The sequence below is a fragment of the Folsomia candida genome, unplaced genomic scaffold, assembly GCF_002217175.1.
Source record: "Folsomia candida strain VU population unplaced genomic scaffold, ASM221717v1 Fcan01_Sc003, whole genome shotgun sequence".
Classification (NCBI taxonomy): Eukaryota; Metazoa; Arthropoda; class Collembola; order Entomobryomorpha; family Isotomidae; genus Folsomia; species Folsomia candida.
The window spans coordinates 10,744,320-10,767,188 of NW_019091195.1; the positions used below are offsets into that span (position 1 = coordinate 10,744,320).

At 38.4% G+C, this 22,869-nt stretch overlaps 4 protein-coding genes across 6 annotated transcripts in view; 3 read left to right on the forward strand and 1 right to left on the reverse strand.

Moving 5' to 3' along the window:
• The first annotated feature begins 228 nt into the window (after nt 1-228).
• Nucleotides 229-4,754, forward strand: LOC110847242 (RRP12-like protein). Its single transcript, XM_022094144.2, has 10 exons — nt 229-549; nt 636-843; nt 909-1,035; nt 1,117-1,296; nt 1,378-1,726; nt 1,796-2,837; nt 2,923-3,232; nt 3,315-3,431; nt 3,518-4,121; nt 4,216-4,754. The coding sequence occupies exons 1-10, from the start codon at nt 342-344 to the stop codon at nt 4,569-4,571; spliced, it is 3,501 nt and encodes a 1,166-aa protein (XP_021949836.1). The 5' UTR covers nt 229-341; the 3' UTR covers nt 4,572-4,754.
• Nucleotides 4,755-6,195: 1,441 nt separating this feature from the next.
• On the forward strand, nt 6,196-13,179 carry LOC118434884. 2 transcript variants are annotated; one of them, XM_035849426.1, is made up of 5 exons: nt 6,196-6,446; nt 7,490-7,571; nt 7,683-7,971; nt 10,053-10,260; nt 10,375-13,179. In XM_035849426.1, exons 2-5 carry the CDS (start codon nt 7,542-7,544, stop codon nt 10,544-10,546), a joined length of 699 nt encoding a protein of 232 aa, XP_035705319.1. In that variant the 5' UTR covers nt 6,196-6,446; nt 7,490-7,541; the 3' UTR covers nt 10,547-13,179. The 2 variants fall into 2 exon arrangements, with proteins under 2 accessions (XP_035705319.1, XP_035705320.1); XM_035849427.1 differs by lacking the exon at nt 7,490-7,571 and having other exon boundaries at nt 10,375-13,176.
• On the reverse strand, nt 13,174-15,858 carry LOC110847698 (target of rapamycin complex 2 subunit MAPKAP1). Of its 2 annotated transcripts, none has more exons than XM_022094686.2 (9): nt 15,365-15,858; nt 15,211-15,290; nt 15,027-15,131; nt 14,749-14,962; nt 14,633-14,677; nt 14,342-14,542; nt 13,814-14,245; nt 13,627-13,715; nt 13,174-13,535 (listed from the first exon to the last, which is right to left on the reverse strand). In XM_022094686.2, exons 2-9 carry the CDS (start codon nt 15,281-15,283, stop codon nt 13,282-13,284), a joined length of 1,413 nt encoding a protein of 470 aa, XP_021950378.1. In that variant the 5' UTR covers nt 15,284-15,290; nt 15,365-15,858; the 3' UTR covers nt 13,174-13,281. The 2 variants fall into 2 exon arrangements, with proteins under 2 accessions (XP_021950378.1, XP_021950376.1); XM_022094684.2 differs by having other exon boundaries at nt 14,749-14,971.
• Nucleotides 15,859-18,779: 2,921 nt separating this feature from the next.
• The window catches only part of LOC110847831 (nuclear hormone receptor FTZ-F1), a 29,230-nt gene continuing 25,140 nt past the window's right edge, over nt 18,780-22,869 (forward strand). The window contains exon 1 of the mRNA XM_035849425.1: nt 18,780-21,290. Within this exon, the coding sequence (XP_035705318.1) occupies nt 21,134-21,290 (157 nt within the window). The 5' untranslated portion in view covers nt 18,780-21,133. The remainder of the gene's footprint in view (nt 21,291-22,869) is intronic.

The window sequence follows — 22,869 nt, forward strand, 5'->3', positions numbered from 1 at the left end:
ACCCTTCATTGTACCGATTGAAACACACTTGCACGCATAACACGTGGTTATTTTCATGCACTTAAGGTAACGTGTCAACCAAGTATTTCTGACAAGTAGAAATGGCGAAAGATCGGAGCTTTCCCCATAACGAAGTGGAGAAAGTAAAATTGCATGGAGGGAACAAAGGCAGAACGGCTACGGGGCAGACTGAGCATGTGGTGGCGGATTCCATAATCCTCACGCAACACAACCACGCGAGAGACACGAGCATAATAATTCGCTGCTGTCTATTATTATAAGTTTGCAATTTGTAATTTCGTGTAGCAGGTGAATTTAATAGCATTTTAAAATTCTGCACAATGGGTAGAAAAATACTCGTTGCCAAGAGGGGGTTGGGCAAGAAAGGTCGTGGAGGTGAGGGAGAGGGTTCTAGAGGGTCAAATAACAAGAACAAGAACAGAAACAAAGGTGCAAGATGGGCAAAAGGACACAGTTGTGTTTCCAATCCAAAGGCTACCAAGTATAGGGAACAAGTGTCCTCCACATTCCTCCATCCAGTCAATACAGGTACACCCAGTCGTTTCTTATTCTTTGCGTGTTAGCGCTGAAGTTAATATGCAATTTGTGATATGAATATGTAAATTTCATTATAGGAAATTCCTTGCTCACGGTAAAAAATCTGAATAATCAGCGGCCGCCTAGTGTGGACGATATAGAAGACAACGATAACGACACGGTGTTGTCTTCAGATGTGGCTTCTCTGACTATTTCTGACAATGGGTTGAGCGCTTTAACAACGGCTTCTTCCATCAGAACAATTGCATCTGGGTGGTCGCAAGTTTCACATAATGCGTTTGAAAGGTAGCAAATTTAGTTTGTTGAAATTTTGTTTAAAACGTTATTCGCAATTTATCGCTTCTTTTCAGATTTCTGAGAAAGTTTAAAGGAGACATTGTTGCACACAAAGACATGCTGAGTATTCTTGGAGCAGCGTCTGAAGTAATTGGAGAAGCTGGAGGAAAGAAAAATGAAACTGAATTTTTTGCTACTTTTGTAAGTGTATGCATATATCTACTGCACTCCACAAAATAGTTTAAATTTTGTATATTATAAATTGTGTTTATTATTTAACAGATGAGCCTGCTTAGCAGTTGTCCTCCAGATCAATATCATCCAGTTATGTCGTTGGTTTGCATAATTATTGGAAAGGTCTCCCCTGCTGTTTTGAAGCTTAGGTTTGGAGACATTTATCCTAGAATCGGAACTATTCTTACATATGCGTTAGATAATGATGACGATCTTCTTATCAGAACGGTAAGACAAACTTATTATCTTTTATCTTAAATTTAAAAATAGTTATTCTTATTAGAATATTTGTCTTATTATTGACTGTAGACCCTTGACGCACTTACAAGATTATTTAAAGTTCAAGATACTCTTAACTTTGGAGAGGATACAGTACTTGAAGCTGCCCTTTACAATCTGCTGAAATGTTCACTTCATGATAAGCCCAAAGTTCGTCGGAAAGCTCGCCAGTCAATCAAGTCTCTAATTGCTTCTTTCAATGAGAAAAATTCCACAAATGCTATTCCCAAAATCGTAATGGGTTGGGCATTGGATCAAGTTGCGTGTTATCCCATGTGTGATTCTAAAGTTGTGGCAAATACATTAACATTAATCGCAACATGTTGGAGTGCAATGCAAAAAATTTCATTCGTGGGCGCCAAGAAACTCTTTGAAAATGGTAATTTTACAAAAAATAAATGTTTACTATTTCAGTTGTAAGTAGATTAAAATATAACCTATATAACAGTTTTACGGGTCATGTCCAGCGGTGATGCATCCATTATGAAAATTGGCCTTTCGTATTTCGTCATCGTGTTCCAGAATGATGTCTCCATATATTCAAACAATTTAGAAGATCATTCATTAACCACCAACTTGCTTAAAGCACTCTGGGAACTTGAACCAGATTGGAGAAATATTGATACTTTTGTGATATGGCTAACTTGTATTTTGCTCGGCATTATCAGATCAAACTCTAACGCTACCCATTCGTATCTGCCAATCTTATTTGAAAAGATGAACCCCGTATACCTGACAAACTATGGTAAAAGGACACTCCGCGTCATGCAAGAGTACATACCACACATCATCAATCCTGATATCGAAGAAATTATCATCGAAAAATGTTTTCAAACGTTGGCTAAAAGTTACCTTATTGTCCCACCGAATCCATTTGTCCTCAGTGTTACGGAAACTATGTTGGTACAACTATCAGCTGAAAATTTCACCAAGTCTGCCAAAGAAGTTTTCTTGCAACTGGTACCCCTATCCAAATCACATGGTGTAGCTCAGGTTCTTGGAAAATATGTCAAAGCATTTGGCGTGGAAAACCTTTGGGATGCTGCAAACTCTTTGGAAACTCGGTGGGATCTGATCGTACCATTGTTAAATGAACACTTGAGTGATGGGCACATTTTATTTTGGAAGAAAGAAATGTTGACTCAGATTAACAGGCAGTCTCCCAAAGCCATTTGGGTTGCATTGACTGGGTTCACTAGGAATCCAAAAGATCCGGAGAATTTCCCTGCCGAATTGATTGGAAAAGCAATTAGTGACAAGCCAGAGCTACGGTTACCAGCACTTACAGCCCTTAGACAATTTCTAGAGTGGCCACAATGTAAAGACGTGGCTCTCAAGTACAGCAAAAACTATCTCCCTTTGATATTCAATCTTTACGTTCAAGAAAAAAACAACAAATCTAACCCAGGACATGGCGACGCTATTGGAGTCACTATTCAAAAGTACTTGCCCATTTGCGACGAGCAATTTGTTAATCAACTTATGGAAAAGTAAGTAAAAAAAATGTAAATGTACTATTTTAATATTAGTTTTCGGTTTATAATTTTCATATTTCATGAAAAATTTATTCTTTAGGGCATTTACGAAACTGGAAGCTGCTGAAGAAAATGAAATCAGCCCTATTTGTGATCTAATAGCTTTTCTGAGCTTTAGCTGTACCGATATAAAAGTTCAGGAGAAAGTAATGAACTTAATTACAGCACGTTTCAAGAATGCAGATGAAAAGAAGCGACTGTACAGAATTATGACATTTTTGGCGAAGAATGATAATATCACATCCGATAATCTCAATATGGTGTATAAACAATTATGCGAAGGCAAGGGAGAGACTAAATCAAATGCAGCTGCAGTCAGACTGGAATGTATCATTGTTGCAACAAGCAAGGTAACTTTAATAACTTTTTAAGAAATTTAATAATTCGATAATTGTTTGAAACTCTAAAATTTGTGACCTACCATAATTTCAGAACCCAAGTTGGCAGAAATCTTTCATCTCTGAAATTATTTTGAATCTTTTAAGTGCTAATGCGAAGGCAAAAAAATGCGCTACCCAATACGTCGTCAATTACTGTTCATCTATGAAGGTAAAAAACAATATACTGGAATAATGTCTATTAAGTTATAAACTATTGAGAGTGTTGGCACAATTATCTCACTGGTGTTGTTACAGGAGGAAGGGAAATCAGTCGAAGAAGTTGTCGAAGCTGCAATGCCAGCACTTAGCTCGTCGTCGCCACTGCTGGTTTCATGCACTTCATATTTTTTCTTCCTAGTTTACAAGGAAATGAAACCACCTGCACCCAGCTTTGAAGTTTTAAATATTTTCTTTCATAACTTGAGAACGTCGGAAGATCCAATCGTTTGGAAATATAGTTTAGCTTTCATGAATTTAAATCTGTCATTATATAAGGGCCAGTTAGGACCTTTGGCGACTTCTATTGGCCAAATTGCTGGCAATTCTAAATACCCTCGAAAGGAAATCAATAAGGTATTAGCTCGAATGATCAGAGTTTTTGGTGGTGCTGGCCTTAGAGCTGTTCTCCCAAATGCTGACGAGCCAAAAATGAAAAGTCGGGTAAAGAACCTGTGCAGAAAACTGAAGAAATTGAAGGAAGAGAGAAAGAAAACTCTCAAGGACGAGGAAGCGTCTGATGATGATAATGAGGATGACGAGGACGAGTTTGGCCAACCTAAATCTGATTCTATACCGCTAGTAATTAAGGAAGGCCTTGTAGATTTCTTAAACCCCAGGGAAATTACACAGGCACTTGTCAGTAAGTTTTTTGATCTCATCAAATTTTTATTAAATTTTTATGTTGACGCATCACTGTTTGATTGACATTAACATCATTATGTTCTTATGAACAGACGAACAGCATCCTTCGCAAAAAGAAGAGGTCGAGTTCAAAGAGTCAAAAGATGGGAAGCTAATAATTGGAAACGTTGAGGGAGACTCTGAGGACGACGACGATGATGATGATGCTGACTCAGATGACATGGACACAGACGCAATTCGCTTGCCATTAAAACGGAAATCCTCCGCATCTGTTGCTTCAAGTAGAAGATCTACTCGTACGAGTAAAACCTCATTTTCCTCTAAATCCAACAAAATTCGTAAAACAGGAGCTGCAGGAAATAGTCGTCCTAACATTGCTTCAAAGAAAAAGCGAGGGGGCTCAAAAAGTAGCGTTAAATCTCGCTCTTCTATAGTAAGGTTTAAATAAATGTCTTTTCGTGTCTTATACATGAATATAAATTACACTTAATTGTATAAAGAGACACGTATATGTGTAGGTTTATTTAACGTTTAATGATACTAGTATGCTACACACTAGAGTAAAATTGAGTTTGTATGACAAGATTATCGTGATATGAAAAAATAAACTTACTTGTACAACAAAAGAAAAGTTTCACGTGCTCGGGCAAGTGAAGGTCTTGCTAACCCCTCCTGCCTTATACTTAATATTGAGCAAGGCAAGAAATGTAATTTGTTTTATTCATAAAGTTATAAGTAGGTTTTTTCTTAGTTTCTTCAAAGGAAAGGATAAGGAATTCGTTTATGTCGTGCAATAGCTCAATCGGAATTCCGGAAGTTGGTATACGTCATTCCCAGTAGTGCTGTAGAGCAGAATTGAATGGATAAGCAAGGTCAGTGAAAGTTGGTGTGTAGGTCTATAAAGTTTTTCCATGAAGCAGCAGAGTCCCACTTATGGACAAAAGAGCCTCACACTACAACTCTCTGCTAACGAAAGACACCCAATCACTCTCATTTATGCTTCCCTGTGGGCTCCTTACCATTACCTCCACATTTTTGGTCTAGTTCGTGTGGCTTTGCAAATCAATTATTTGCAGCCTTGGGTTTGTCAAAAAGGCCAAGTAATAATCGTCACATCGTGGAATATGAATGCAAATTGAGCGAGTGTGAAGTGAAGATTGACTGGAAAATTTACCAAATAAGCCATAGTTCGGGCTAAAAAGAGCTCTTTTTGTCATAGCTCATAAAACATATGTGGGTATGCACACGTATACATGTATAAATGTTGGAATCTTGTTGGTTACAATTGATTCCATTAAGACCATTGCGGTTTTCAATTAATTTTCTCCTAGCATTTTGACTGAATGCTGACTCAGGGGAACAGAGGGCGATGGGGCAATAGGTGCAAATGACAAAACACACCTACTGATACATACACCAAGATATTAATATATATTGTGGTGAAAATACCTATCGAGTTGAAATCAGCATGTTGACTCTCGAAACGATTGCATTGCTCAACATTTCTTTCCCCTGTCTGCTGTGCTGGTCTTTTCGCTTTTTGCATGTCACTCATATTTCATCCCAGTGTCTCATTTGCTCCATGAAAGTGATTCCCGTGGTGGTTGGGTGGTGGTGGTGGTGATATGGTGAGGAAGCGAGTAGTAGCGAGTAAGATATTTCTCACTTTCCCAGCATGACCTGGTACAAGCCAAAGCCAGCCTTTTGCTCTCCCCGTGTGCTTGACTGACTTCTTTTTCCTGGAGAGAAAGTTAATATTCCAAAAGGCTTCTGGAAGAGATAAACAGACACGACTAAAGTTCCCTTGCCTCCACTCCATGCACACACAACTTTTTAAATGTTTACATTCTCTCCTTCGCTAAGGTGGCGTATGTACATGGTTCTTGTGAGACAGAATTTGCGTCCCAAGTTTTGCAGACCTTAGCATGCTTTGGAGATGGGAGGGGTATATTTATTGATTTTCCGAGCGTAGGTTTACATTCGGGGGAACATTTTCCCAGGCAGACCAGTCGTGTGCATGGATATATAATGTTCTTCTCATCGCTGCTGCTCTGTGAGTCGTGTGTAGTTGGTTGTCGTTGATGGAGGTGCTACTACTGGTACAGGAGGCTGCCTGGTCATAGTGCGTTGCATTGCATTCCACCGAGCACACCGAGATAAGCATCTTCAAAAAGGTCACGTTTTACTTTGTAATAGCTTTCTCTCAGGCGAGTAGAGTCTCGTCATCGTTTCGCAATTTCTCCAAGTGCACTTGAACCATTTCGTTCCATTTACTCCACAAGAAGCAAGCAGCTCACTAACTCACTCGCTCATTCAATAAGAGGTAAGTAAGCCTGCAATTCATCTCTTAAAATCACGATTGTCATCACCTTGTTGAATGTTTTGTGCTACTTTTCTCCATCTCGTCATCTTGACTCAATTAGCTCATTTTTTTCTGCCTGGAGGTTATCTCACCTGACTCGAGAAAGTCGTACAATCGCTAAGAAAGAGATTCCTTTCGGTTTATTTACATTTTGTGTCATTCACTTTCTTTCCTCTTTTCTTGAGACCACTCTTGCCTCACGACTGGTAAACAAACACTAAACAGTCGGAAAAAACTAGGAGAGTATACACTGGAGGGGCAAGTTGGGAAGTTGAGAAATAAAAGTTTGTTTGCATATGCGAGAGACTGGAAATCATTGGATGTTAGTGGTGAAAGGGATTCCATGCTCCAGGATATTGTCAGAGGATAGACAAGTGTTGCATGTGTGGGTACCTATGCACCTTCATACGTTCACATATGTAATAAGTATGGACCAAGGGAAATAAAAAGTCTGGTATTTTGCGTTGGCGGAGGAAAGTTTGCAGGTCATATGTATGTAATTTATATTACTCGTTGGTATGTGCACACATATGAATTTCGATAAAGTGAATATAAATTCATCCACTGCATACTCACCCCACCAACGGGGTTATAAATATTAGCCCCAAAGTGCAAGGAACACGAATGTGTTTGGTGATATTATATATCTACGATGAAGATCGATTTTAAACAATAGTTCAGCCAACCCACTCGATTGATCTGCCATTTGCTAGATGTATGCATATTGTACTTTCATGCAAATATCAAAAAGCTAACTGTTGTTAAAATTTGACTTGTTTTCATACCAATTTAACTATAAAATGAGTCAATTCAGTCATTATATCGCAGTTAACCTGTTTTTCTCACAAGAGGAAAATTCGGTAGCATGATAAGAGGCAATTTGTCTATCGATTTGATGGGTGGCCATCGGATTTCTTAGATTTAGTCAATTTCATCCCCCCACTCTAATCGTGTCTAAGCGTGCCTACAAGTTTCCTGAATAAACAGAAATGTATAAAATATAGATACGCAGCAGTTTTCCTCCTCTCGAAGACTTTTCCTCCTGAGATTAAAAAAATGGAAGGAGACCCAGACGTCCCTGAAAATGTACTCACTCATTGTTATAATTATACATCTATGTATCCTTGTATGTGTATATGTCATGTCTCATTGTTCAAATTTCACCCATTGTTGAATTGAATTGTTGTTATCCTATAGGCCAAAGAGACGGATAACTTGGTTCCATCAGAGAAGGAAGACGATGAAGGTATTGACGAATTGACGGCCGAGATGACAACTCTTTTGTCAGAAATGCCTGGACACAGCGGAGTATCGTCGTCGTCGACCCGCGGCGACGAGGCTGACTCTCAACCCTCCGAGACCACCAGACCACATCCTCATCCATATCATTTTAAAAACAAATACACCTTCCGGTCCGACTCGGTTTACTCTGACGTTATCCCCATGTCTGCAGCATCCAACCACTCCAACTCCCACAAAACATCGGGTAATAATAATAAGCTCTGAATTTATTTATCATTCACATTGCATCAAATTGACGGTGGGTGTATAATCCGGCTGAGAGAAATAGCAAAGCTCAAATCCGTTTATGTTGATGACCACTTTCACCCTGAGCCCTAGCTTGGACTGATGGACGGAAGCAGAAAGAAAGCAGAGAGGATTGAGGGGATTCATGTGGTGGGTGGTGGGGAATGATGATATTCTTAATTCATAAAACTGCTACTGCGTAAAATCATCTATCTATCAACTGCCCCGCTATGACAGGCACTGTTTCCTGATGAAGGAAATAAACATTAACATCCCATTCACTTCTCATATTGTGGGAGCTTTATCAAGTCCAAAATGTGGTAAAAAATCAGTGACGACGGTACAAACTGCACAACTATCAAGTTCCATGATCATTATGGATTTAAGCTACGCCTCAGATTTCCGCACTATGTATTTAGTACGTTGTATTATATGTACGCCCTCAAGGCCAGACCATGAAGTTGATGAGATTGCTGGAAAAAATTCAGAACTCTGTTCTACGTACTCCTGAGATCCGTAATCGTGGAGAGTGGCCGTGCTGCTGGCGAGCGAGTGAGAGAGGGACTGCTGTTGTAGCTTTAATACGATTATGGGACGGATTACGCTTGGAGTCACACGTGAAAAGCAGGAGAGAAAAATTCCAGATAATAACACTTTCACCGACTGAGGAGAGAATGAGTGAGTTGGAGTGAAAGCAGCTCGAGTTGCTTCTTCATGAGACAAACCAACACCGTGTTGTCGGTTTGGTCCTGCCTCGTGATGCGATTCGCATGGTGATGCGAATTCCTTATTTTAGGCCGTGTTTTATTTGCTGCTGCTGCTAGAACAGAGGTATCTGTAGTGATGAGACGAGACACACCGCAGCCAGCGTCGTCTGACGTTGCTTTCTCATTGGGGAATTGGAAAAACGCCACAATATATCTCCGGTGTATATTCATAAGCTCATTCATCGTTCTGGAAGCAACCACTTCTCTTCCCCTTCTGCTCCAAGTCATTCATCAATTTTACATTTACGGCCAAAAGTCCCTTCAGGTCTCGTTCCCTTATTTCTTTCTTCGTCTTTGAGCCTGTCTCTCCAATGGACCAAACTTTTTGCTCTTTCATCTGCGCTTTCTGCTTCTCCAAGAAAAAAATCTCGTTAGCGGAATGCAACGCTTTGGGAAAACGCGAAGAAGAAGACAAGACGACGTACGTTTCTACGTTTCAGTTGATGAGAATAGTAATAAATTCTGGAATGGGATTAGGTTTTATGACCAACTGTCAGACCTTGAAAGCGACAGGAGCAATACGAGGTTTTCGGTATATACATATGTAAAGATGAAACATGGGCACTTTCACTCATCGCCCGTCAAAGAATGATGTGAAATGTTTACATGTGACAAGGAAATAAAATTGCTCAACCAAAGTGTATTGTACATATACAATTCATTCAGGTGGTCAACAAAAGAACTGACACAATCTGATTAACAAATACATATTGCTGCATATGTATGTTTTCTCAATAAATATTTGCTTGCTCCAAACAATTTGCCACGTCCCATTACGTTTATGTAAATGTCAATATCCAATAATGTGGTAGGAGGCTATATATATATTTCGAAAGAAAGTGGAAAATAGTTTCATCATGATCGAACTTTATGCAATATCAGCAATATAGGCAAAGTGTCATGCATAGCCGTATGTATGTACATACATGTAATCGTCCTAAGATACCCCAGTCGAATAACTTTCACTCTCTCATGATCCTTAAGTTACTGGAAATTCCTTGGCAAGGATTTGCATTAACATGTCAAGTTTATTGTCTCTTATGTATATAGAATGTGACAACTGAATTTTTTTGGCATCATCACATATGCCATTCCTGCAAATAATATCCTTGAATCCTGTAAAAATGCGACTCGCGTATGTAGTTAGGTAAACTCATATCTGTAACACCCGTGATCAACCAGCCGTATGTCTTGCTTGTTGTTTGCTCAATCCATTGTTGATTGTGTTTTGTATGAGGTTTGATAAAAAACTTTCTTTTTCTCTATTGTGTAGAGTCCCGTGAAAAGTCTGGGTCTTTATCATCCCTGAAGGCGAAGGAGTCGAAATGGACGACCCTCAAGAAAAAGTTGGGAAGACTGAATTCTAGCTCCAGTGCAGTGACATCCAATTCTAGCTCAGAAAACCCACCGGAAGAGAACAAGGAAGGCGAAAAACGACGACCTACAAAATCATTAAATGAAAAGAGAAGCTTTTTCCAACGGTAAATGATTTTTTATGCTTTAACCCTTAAAAATAAATGTTAAGTGAGCACGATAAAGATAATAATTCCATAAAGAAAACAAATGAATTCACCATCATTCTGTTGATTTTTTAGCGCTAAAACGATGTCGATCCTCCCAGTTCACAGATCATCCAAGGAAAGAGATGATCCTCCACCGCCCAGACGGGTGATTGAGCCCCCAGAGCTGTTCAATGTGGGTGGGGAGATGAATCTAATTCCTCTCGAATTACTAATTGACGTTAATAGTGTGGGTCTCAAAAGGTAGATTGGAAACGGAGCAGATGGAACATCAAACTTTCTCCTCATCTTCTCTCTCTCCTTCTCTTTACACTTTCCCCTCATTAAAATTAATACTACTGATATCCGAGAATGGCGAAATGGCGGATGGCAAGCTTTCTCCCTACGTAAATTCTCTATTTCAACTCAATCTCAAGTATTCCACTCCTACTTATCATATGAATATGAGGAGAATGAGATGTCCCAGCCAAATTAAGATGCGAGATATTGAGTTGAAGTGGGAGTTGATTCTCGGGAGCTTGAGGGATGACATTTCCTGAGTCAGACACACTCCTCGTCGTACATAGACTTGCACACTCGTCGTCAATCCTTTCTCATTAATACTTGAGTAATTTATACTAGATTGTCAAGCCAAGCCTTTAATATTAATTAATACCTTGTCCCGTTGGCTGGGTTTGGGCCAAAATCATGATTCGCTTGTCTGAGCATTTCCTTCTTACTATTACCACAACCAGTTAACCGTGTCGTAAAATCAAGCCTTGCCTTTCTCGTTAAACTTTCTCCTTGCAGTCTTTCATCCAGATCCAGCATCGGCAAACTGTATTATTACTAAAACCTGCTACCAAGTAGTGTGTAACGTGATATTATGTTATAGACCGACAAGGCCCGAAAAGGTCACTAGTTCATATTCGACTTGAATTTACAACCAGGCCCACATATTTATTCCAAGTGAAATTCAAATTCCTTGCGAAATATGCAACATTCTTACACAAGCCTACATACTTAGGATTAGTTGTTTGAGTAATAATGCCAATGCTGCACAGAATACATAATACTTATGTAAAGACTTCCTTTTGCGTAGGTAACCTGAAATTTCCATATTCTTATGAAACCTGCAACAGTTCTTTTGCACGAGGCTAGAATTGACAACTCTCTTGTTTCACTCACTGTTGCTTTTATTGCTATATTTATATTTCTTGTGTACCAGCAGACATGCATTTACCAGGAAAAGTTGTAAACGGCAAACTATAATCATAGTAATAATGGAATTCTGTAAACAATTCTTACTTGTTTCATTTTGCACAGATTAGACCGAGTGCCATGGTACACGTCCTACACGTTTTTAGGGAACAGACAGATTATTTCGTTTTTATAATAAGGCCTCTATTTCCAAACTCCATTATTTTTCCACGATTGCCATCTCGTTAATATCTCGATATCATACATATATTTGACGACCAGAAAATAACCCTCGAAAAATTCTGCATGCAATTACAGCTTTCGATTCCAACCTATCTGCAATACACACGTATATTCTGAATTTTCTCAATCGTGCTAAATTATTTTTAGGTAAAATTTGAATACCTGAACAGTTCATTATGCAAAGACGAACGTGTATGCATATATGTAGGTATATTGTCGTTAAGGCCTATATTTCATTGTCAGAATATGTACTAGCTATCGGCTATTTATTGTTCCACTCTGCGATTGTTTGTTAAATTTCTCTGCAAATATTGAAAAACACATGAACATACGATCCTATTTGATTGAACCCATTTGACCAATCAACTACCAAGAAGCCTTGACTAACCAACGCATACATAGACATTGAAACTCAAATGCTTTCACCCATCACAATGTACTAGCTTATGCAAATTTGTTATCATTATGTAAGTAGTACCAGCTGCATAATATCTGCAAAACCTGGACTGAAATACGAGTAACACGGAATTCACGAGTTGTACCATATCTAAATATCTCAGTCTTAACAAAGAAAGATCAGAGTCATGCAAAATAATTGATGACAAGAATTTATAAAGACAACTCTTATTTGCTGTAATGTATATTACGAGGGATCTTGAGGATGGCGCCCTATTTATGCGTGGGCCATACAACGATTAATGATTGTTCAAATTAAGGAGACAATTTTCTGAACATGTAATTTTGTCAAGTGACAATTTGTCACTTGCGCTGTTTTTGGATCTCTATTAAACAAATCTAATAGGTAGGAATATCATTCGTTAGACGCAATTGTGCTGTGTAGCAATGCTGGAGTAGTGTAATTACATGACATTAGTGCAAGACATACAATTATTAGCAGACTACGTAGGCAATAGGAATTTATGTATGTACTGTATTGGCCTATTTGGCCTTAAATGTGCACTTCTTGGATTTAACGGACATATTCCCGAAAACAGGTTGAAACTGGACAATTGCGGGCACACACTAAACTGAATTAATGCTTTCAAATAAAAATAGATAATAATTTATGCAGCCTTTATGTATGTTTATGTCTCACGCATGTAGCAGCTCATTTACAGAATACAATTAATTTAAGTATATTTCATCAAATTTTTTTATATCAGATGCATATCCGTGGAAGGAAATATATATTGTGTAATAAATAATGTTATGTGTTATGTTATGCAATAATTTGTTCTATATTGTAATTAAGCCATGTGTATAGTATTCGAATAATTATGTAGCCAATTGTCCAACGCAGCGATTTTACCGAATTGTATACCTACAACATAGTGATGTCTCGACCGACAACGTCTGTATCCCCAAATAAATAATACATACTTTACTACTCATGAAATCCATAATACCAAATATGTAATATATTTTTAATAAATTTAGGAATTTATCCAAAAATAAGAAGTCTTGAACAATTTTGATATTTATTGCGTAATCTATGCTCCCTCGTAAAATAAAACTATATTGGTGTATATACATATTTACGAATCATGTCACTGTTCGTACTCACGATATTTTGTGTCCTTTGGGATACGACTCAATAATGCATTGTAATCGATGGTGTAATTCCGTGGCAGTAGTTACGTCAGCAGTTGATAGCTGCAAGTGACTAGAACTTGTATAGTTGCTCTGGGCTCCTTGAGTGAGAGATACCAAAACTCGGTTTTTTGTTGCATCCAACTTGACGCCGGAAATATGTGAAAATGGGTATGTCTTAATTTTTGCTTGAAATTCAAGTTCCATGCGGTCGCGGTGAATAACTGAAAGTACAAAGGATTCGATTATATTAATTTTCAAACTAACTACCCATATCGTATCAATTTTACTGTAAAAAATCAAGTTTTGTGTTACCGCATAGCGCATTTCGAACCCGGTTAAATCTCCCTGTGACGGTAACTCGAAATAACTCTGAATGTCCTGGCATGTCATTTTCAGGTTTGCTAAAACATTAAATTATCAAGATCAATGATTCCGTAGCATGAATGAAACAAACTTTCGTAGATCAAATTGTTGATAGTGTGTTTTCAATTATTATTACCTTGTAGCATCACTCACTCTGGCTGCTTGGACGCTCTTAGCACCGTTTCTAACTAAACAAAATTCTCGACACTTTGTTTCGCCTATATTCATATTTAAGTCTTTGAAAACTACGGAAGGGTGTCCCAATTTCTCCAAATGATATCCATTAATATCTGATGTATTTCCAGTCAATTTAATCCATCCAGACTTTTGGAAAACAATCTCAAGAGCCTCCTTCATCGTGATAGTTTGAGGATCAGGTAAAGAAACGCGCAGTTCTCCAGCATTAGGAAGTAGAAAAGTGAAAATGTAAGTTAACTTTGGTTGCTCCGCTTGCCCATCCGCCGGGACGAGTGCTAAATGACTAAATGAAAATTTTCCAATAGGTTCATGGTGATCTAATGGGGGGAAATCATTATCCCATTCTCCATCAACGTCGGATATCTGAATACTAAACAAGAAAAAAATGACAACATAACATAACATCAATACAACATTACATTTCATAATGCAAAATAATTATTTGGTAATTGTTTGCGGTCAGTACTTGTATTGGTGGACAGTCTTTAACTTGACATCAGGATAAGTTTTACTGATGACCCAAAGGACAAGGCCAATCAGCTCCAAAACTTTAGCTGTTGCTACCACAGCCACTTTCACGGGATAAGATCTTATTCGAATGGGTAGGAAGGTGACAAAAATGGCAAATTTTCTATATGGAATTGAAGGATGACAACTTGATTCGAACCTAGAATATTTAGAATGGAAAACAATTCTTTAGACTATTGTTGAGCACGAATTATGATACTTTACTTTATGATACTTTACGCAAACTTACGTCGCATAACGCATATAGGGTATGCTGTCCGGATGTGGACCCTTCCTACAAATATTTTCCACTTGGTTAGTACGCCGTCGACCAGTTACCAATAAGCAAGTGATATGTATACATACGTTAGTAATTGTTGGACATGAACTACATGATCCCCTCGGGTCTTTGAATCTTCTTGATAATCCATATTTGGCTCGAATATCAAGTCATTCTTAATGACATCGTTGTCAGTTATTCTTACAAATTGTGTAGCGTTTTGAGCTTTTTTCTGTTTATCTAGTTTCTCCAGTCGAATTGCTGTGTTGGACCTGCGTCGATGCCCCAGATCAGCTCCATCTAAATTAGCTTAATTTGCACTTGCTTTATTTATTCCGAACTTAAATTTTGCGAATTAACCAACCTCTAATATCAAACGAGTCTTCGCTGGATGCAGAGCTTGTGTCTCCTCCCCCTCCTTGTTGGTCGCCCAAGTATGGTTTCTCCTTTAACACCTTCTCGCAAACGCCTAAATCATACAATTTGTAGAAATTAGTCATTAATGGCTTTTTTAAAGCAAAATATATAATGCATGTTAAACAACTCACCTGAATCATCTTCTATGGTGAAAGCTGTTCTTATCAACCGACACAACCACTTTTTGTCATCATAAAGGACCATCCTGATGCTGTATGGTAATATAATCTCAATAATCTGTTCCTAACTACTTAAACTGGAACGCGATATTACTATTAATTTTACCTTTTGGAACAAGCAACAAACTGCTTTCTATTTCTTTATTTAAAAAACAATTGCAACAACATGTAAACAGGCACACAAATGGAAGATCTGCTGCCACTGTATCATTCATGCATGAATAATAAGTCCGAGCACATTCTAATTTTTTTTTGTTATGTTGAAACTCGCGTTTTAAAATGCACGGATAATGTAAATGTCGGAGAGAAAGTTGAATGAAAATAGAAGAATGTTATGATTGAAGAAAGTTGAGTGAGGAGTTTGGTGAGCGGTTTAGTTCACAAGATTTAGGACTTGTTTGGGGCAAGACTGAGCTTTCAGCGTAATAAATGCCCACAAAACTGTACCAAACTTTTCCCAACCCAATTTTTCACCTATTTAACAATGACATTAGACAAATATTTAATGCATAATAATAATTCAAAGTAATTTTTAATGTAATGTAAACCCCTTATAAACGAATGTTGTGTCGTAATAGATTTTAGGTTCTTAATTTTGCAAAGACTGCAGTCTTTGAACAGAGCAGTCGACTGCTCTGTTCATGCTAGACTAGAAAAACATGCAATTTCGGTCATGGTGCCCCAACATTTCCTGTCTCAAATAACATCCAACTGACAAATATTCATAATTAATTTGAACTTTTAATTTTCGATAGTTTATGAAATTAATGCGGAATCGCTGGAACTGGATAGGTTACAAAAATTGTTACCGCAGTGAGAAACAAACCCACGACTCTCTGTTTTCATAACATAATTTTTAAAATTATTCGTTAGCCCAAGTTAATGCATTATATATATGTCTTTTGAAATGATTACCCTACTTTTACTTTTAACGTAGCATTTTTAAGTCATCATTATGAACTAACTGTCTTGCGAATAGAACCGAATTCGCAACTCCTAACGAAACATTTATTGCGTAGTGCATGTGCGCAAATGTTGGCAAAAGTACAGGATGGAAATGCCATTATTGCGTAGTTGTTTGAAAAAAGCATGCAACTAACAACTTGAATTCATGTTTTTCGAACGTTTAAACGTTTACATGCGAAGAATTGGCTTGTTCTGTCTGACTCGTCTCATCAGGGAGATTATAAAATTCTAAAAATGTCCTGTATTTCGTACAATATGTAGTTGAGGAGGAATGGCACGGCGATTTCATTTGCTCATGTTCTACGACGGCTCTACTGTGTATGCACATATATAAATGCTATACAGATGTATGTAACGCATTACGCGAACTGTTGGAAGATTGAGACACGTACTTCTATTTATAAACTCGAATGTCTCATTCATTCATCATTGGCATTCATTGGGCTTTATGCCAACCAACTTTTTTTGTGGATGAGCGACAGAGTCCAAGTTACACATTTTGATATCTGTGACCTACGCTTCGGAGCAAATATTGAACACCGCATGAGGATGTACACTCTTATTAAGTATAGGAAACACAAAATGCGTGTAATGAAGCAAAATTTTAACCCTACCAGTACCACCACTTGTTGGTTCAGCAGCGCTTAATTTTATGAACATGTATATGAGTAGTATTTAATGATGTATGGATGTACAATACTCCTCAGCCATGCTACCATGCCATGTGGCATTCTCTCACAGACAGACATAGTTGGTCATTTGGTGGTATCTCAACAAATTTGCATAATTGCTGCTCAATTTATAACCGGCTCCAGAAAAGCGGATTGACGAACAACTACTGCGTGACAACATTTACTCGATCCGATCCACCCTACAACCATCACACATGCGAATTAATTGTCTGGAGAGAATAAAGTGTGTGTGTGATGTGAATACGCTCCATTCAAAGCTTTCAAATGAGCCGAGAAGCTAGAAACATACATAATTGCCACAAAGATATGCCCCATAAGTGGGAAGACCATGGTGAGGTTGATTGCCAAGGAGCACATTGTATGATGTATCAAGTAATAAGTTACAAGTGTATGTACATTGGATAATTTAACAAATGGAATATTGAGACAACTAATTATTATTCTTCAGAGCATCTATTTTTACATGTATTCCATATCGGGCAAACGTATAAAAGTGTTGTCCAACTCCAGCCAGATAGTAGAAGAGGTACAGTGATCAATGGTTCTGTATCTTATCAGAATTATCATGATAAACTAGGTGCACAGCTTGATAACATTTCATTTTAAAATGTTTGGACATTGATGGTGGCACTTTTCCCGTTTTCATCTCGGAGCAGAATTGCTTCTGCATCTTCTGATCCAGCTTCACGTTAAATGTCCCACAGACCTACATTTCAATTCCAAACTTCCAAAGCGAAACTTGTTAAGCTTACTTATCCTTCCTACGTTTTCTGACTGTGCATACACTTGCATAATGTGATATTTCTCTTAAAAGCAAAGCACATAGCACATACGATTCGATATCTCTTGGTTTTCGTGTAATGAGCTACGGTACAGAAGAAGAGGAATAGAATGGTTTGGCAGCATCATACAAAGTCCAGTCTCGGAGAGGTACATATATACGTAACCCTTTACACACTAATAACACCAAGATACGATAATCATGGTGAAAAAGTGTACATTGGGCTTCTTTCGTACATATATCGCATTTTCTATATCATCCACCTACCACTACATATATGCACAGATAGATATTCACCAATGCCATTACTACTACTTACTACTACCAACCAAATCAACATAAAAGTAATGATGCCTGCAAACATAAAGACCATGCCATTGAAAGTTTGGCGTTTATATGGAGAAGCTGAGCTACACATGCAAAGCCACTCTTCTTGCCTATGCACATGTTGTTGGCTATCCATGTACATACTTATCCATGCACCAAGCCTCCATCATTTACTTCTTTAATAAAACCTTACTCACAAATGTTGTTTTGGACACTACATCCTTGAATTGATAAATCCTACCTATAAACCCACTACACTAGTCTCTCCCCACTGCTATCTCTTTCTTCTTTCCTCAGGCTGCTTCGGTTGGGTAGGCCCAACCACTTATTCCATGGAACTGGCTGGCTTAGGATGAGCATTCTTTATGAAAGTCCCAAGTTTACGTGCGTTTTGCTCTCGTGAAATAAACTGAGAGTGAGTGCATCCATACACGTCTATGCCCCTCCAAAACAGCTCCAACTAAATGGACAGGCCTCGTGTAAAGCCGTGTATGACGACGACGACGATGATGATAATGATGTTGGGCCTGGAGAAAGAGTCGTGTTAAGAGCTACATATATAAGCCATTAGATCATAGAGAATTAAAGCAGCGTTTTAGCTGGTCTGTCTGCATGCATGTATATCCTATAGAATACCCTCCTTCTCCATAAGTAGTTTAGTTGGTTAGCCGTATATACGTAGCTTTTAGTTTGGTTGCATATCGAGGTTTGTACTTGAACTTGTACTACTGCTGCTGCTGGATTCATTGTTGGATGGATCGGATCCCTCCCCCTCTCTCGTCTCTCCCTTTATTAATTATTTAATATAAACTTGGGCTGGAGTGTGAAATAATAAAATAAAATAAAACAGTGCAGTTTATTGTGTCTGCTAGCCACGGGTTGACCGAATTTGTGTGATAAAGAACAGTGCGGCCGACCTGGACAAATTCATATTAACAACAAGTTCCTACTTGCTTGCTATCCCTGCTGAGCTATCCGAATCCGGAGAAAGCAGGCAGAGTGCACGGGCTATAGGGAGAAAGTTCTGGCCGTGTGTAGAGTACGTTGAGGTGGGTAGAGTAGAATCCATAGTGTTGTTTGTTCCGCAACCTCCACTTTGTATATACTCCATTTACTCCGATTCGGAATCCAGGCCAAGTCAACCCATTTCATCTTGAACTTGGGCAGAACGATGGTGTTTTCAAGAGGGACAACCATATAGAACTACGATACACATTGTGCCTCAAGGAAATCGACCATATACATAGTTTGCATCGACGGAAAGTAAAAACTAAACTTGGTGCATAAAATAGGTCGTGGCGTGGTTTATAAAATTGTGTCCCCTCTGCAACTACTCTGTCGCTAATGGTGGAAGAGGAGGAGGAGGAAAATAATAATCACGAGAAAAAGTGGGTTAGTAGTGGCGTGTTGTTGGTGGTGATGGTGGTGGTGGAGCAGTTTTCGGAGTTTTCGGGACCTATTTCGTCTGCGCTGCCCTTGAACTAGAAATCCCCGCAATAGAATTACGACGACGTCTCCTGACCCACTTTCTCCCACCTCCTCCCATTCTCACCACGCTCCTCCAGGTCTCCTTGCGACACACACACCCTCTTCACCTCCTCTTCAGTTACCTCGACTCTTATTGTCCATGCTCCTTAGTCCTCCGACAACAACAATAACATCACCTACGCACAGCCAAAACGGCTGCACCCATAGGTCTCACTTTTTTTAGAGTCAAGGTAATTACACAACAGACTCAAACAACCTGCTACCCGACGCAACCATTCATTAACAACCGTTCCAAGTTTTTCTCTGATAAAAATACCATCTCAAAATATAAGCCTACACATTTCCCTCGCTTTAAATAACCAAAGAAAATAAATCAAGAAACGTAAAACAAATATCTTAATCACCAGAATAAATACGACACCTTTAATACTGCATCACAGAATTCGGTGACTGAATGAGTGGTGTCTGTTTTACTCATTAAAATTGTTTATTTTGACTATCAAAGTAAGTGATTTAGACCTGAATCTAAACGAAATTGAAATTGTGTTAAAAAAATCAATTGTTTATTTTACTGCCGACGACCTGGAAAAAGTTTAATACTAAATATAAGCAGCTCAACGTTATAATAGCATAAAATATGCGACTAACAAAAGTGCGACTTATATAAACTTGCTACAGAATTCATTCTCAAGAATGTGATTTGCAATGTACCTAAATAGCGTAGACTGCAAACATTGGGAAAGTATAGACAAAATATAATAATATCGACTCCTCCAGATCAGAGAGTCATACACATGTATAATTTGAGTTAATAAATACAATTCATTTTAATACTAGTTACTACAACCTTAGCCCCCGGTAATGAACTTTGGATCATGGAATGTGGCTTTAAAATTTGAATCGCCTTAATTTCCCTATCCGTTTCTCTGTTTGCCATCACCAGATATTCTAACGATCTACCTGAACTAAAGACAATCATTGCTTTAAAGGAGAACAAATAATTTGAATATCTCATAGGAATCACACAACTAAATACTAAATATACAATTGTCCCGTCCTGTTCCTAACTCTGATCTGAACCCCTTCATTCCCCAAGCCATCATCCAAGGCAAGTCAATCTATTACTGAAATATATAAATCCCACAAAAAGTGTTCCATCAACGACCACGCCAATATTATTTCACTTTTAAAACTGAGAAACTCTCTGCAAGCTTTAATCTCAACGTAACCGGTGAACACTTTTGCTGCTGCTGCTGTATTACTTATTACCTGTGAAGCTATTCTCCGACCTTGACACACATTTATATTTAGAAGTTGAAAAGTATTGCCAAATCACATAAAACATTGGCAAATCTAAAAATCCTACATCAGGAACATAGTTTACTTACTACTACGAAAAAATCAATCACTGGTTGGAACTAGTAATTACCTTCCCTACTTGCGGTGGTCGGGTTGGGTGATCCTTGACTAGATATGCATAAGCTCATTGGTCTATAGAACTGTATGCAGTTGAATACTTAAAAACGAATAATTTCAACCAACGAGTACCGCATAACACGACAACTAAATACCTGAGACCAATTTCTAATTACAATAAATTAAAAAATAAGCGTTCGTCAAAATGCACGAGGAGGACGAAGCCAGTACGACATCGGTGGAGAAAGTTGTTATCATTGAAATTGGCCCAGAACAAGCCGAGGGTAGCTCCACCTCAGAATCTCATCATGACAATTTGGACAACTCCAACAGCACGACGGCCGAGTCTCCTCCCTTCACGGGTAACCCCACTTTTTTTATTAATACTTCATACATATACGGGCACTGCATTAAAATATCATGCCACACACATTCTTGCCTACACATGCATGTAAGTACTCTAAGTACATATATTCAAGACTCGTTGATTGAGGATTCGATCCGACGTATGTACATATATATGTATTATGCTTGTATTTGTATTACATACAACAACAGGATGGTGGCATAAAACAAATCCTAAAAGGAAACCACAGTATAAAATTGTGGATCTACATGTATGTATTTTATGATGTGTGCTTATTACACACAAATTTGAAGATTGTTGGGTATACCCATTGTACGTCAAGAAAGGGTCCACTTCGGCTGGATGAAAAATATTAGAAAGTGGGAAAGTGAATAAGTTTATATGGAATACACGGTGCATCATACATATTATTATTATGTAGTTCTAATCCATAGTAAATACACCCTTTTGTGTAAAATAATGCCCTCTTCTTTCCTACCTGCTGGTAGGCGCTACCTTACCAGCCAGCATCATCCTCTTATTACACACTTTGTAATGCATGTTATAACCATAGAGCTGTATATAACAACTCACTACTCATTTCCACGCTGGACAACCACTACCTGTCAGGATCATAGTGGACCAACAAGAGGAAGTAGCTGGAGTGACTTCGGTGTCTTTTTAACAGACGGTAGCACCTGCCACTATTACTTCTTCGAGTACTTTTTCTCCCACTTTTGGTAGAGAAAAGTCAGATGCTGGGGGTTGTACGGAAATGCATATGTGTGGTCGTCATGTGTATGTGCCTAATACAGTCATCAGAGCTGAGGGGAATGACGACGAGGAAGTGGATAGACGGGGATCAGTATTTGTGGTGCCCAATCATGTGCTGTTGCTAGCCAAGTAGCCCACTGTTCCAGTTTCTCCTGGAGCAAGGCAACTGGGCTACACCGGGTAGCAGCATTTGAAGTTCGTGCTCCACTTCTTCGGGTATCGATCTGGAGAAAGTGGGTCACTTTCTCTGGTGCTCGCTTTACATAATTCAGCTCAGCACCATGTTGCGGGATTTCAGAGTACCCGTTCTTCTTTCCATGAAATCACATTAATGTAGACCCTCCAGTCTAGTCCATTTTTCAAGTGACCAACGCTGCTTAAACTGTGGATATCAAAGTGAATTGCTTAATGAACCCTGCACCCTACCTCTCATATAAGTACAACTCTGCGATTTCACCAGCCTTTTCCATGATAATGTAGGGAGAAATCCGGTAAAACTGTATCACAGCACGGAAAAATTAAAACTATTTAATTCGATAACAGTTTTACTTGTTATCAATCATGTCACAATCTTATACTATCATGAAGTTTGTGTAATTTACTGTTTGCCTTTGACAATTACTTTATATAATTCACAATTGTACAATTTTAATTTTTAAGTACTCGTTAAATACTATCCAGTGATTGGGGTCGTTAACATAATAATCATTATACGTAGTTAATTGCACATTGTGTGAAGTACTTTTACTGATCTCCAGTAGCTAGTGTATATTATACACTGTATAATGCAAATACCAATAAATCGAACGGAGACACGAGAG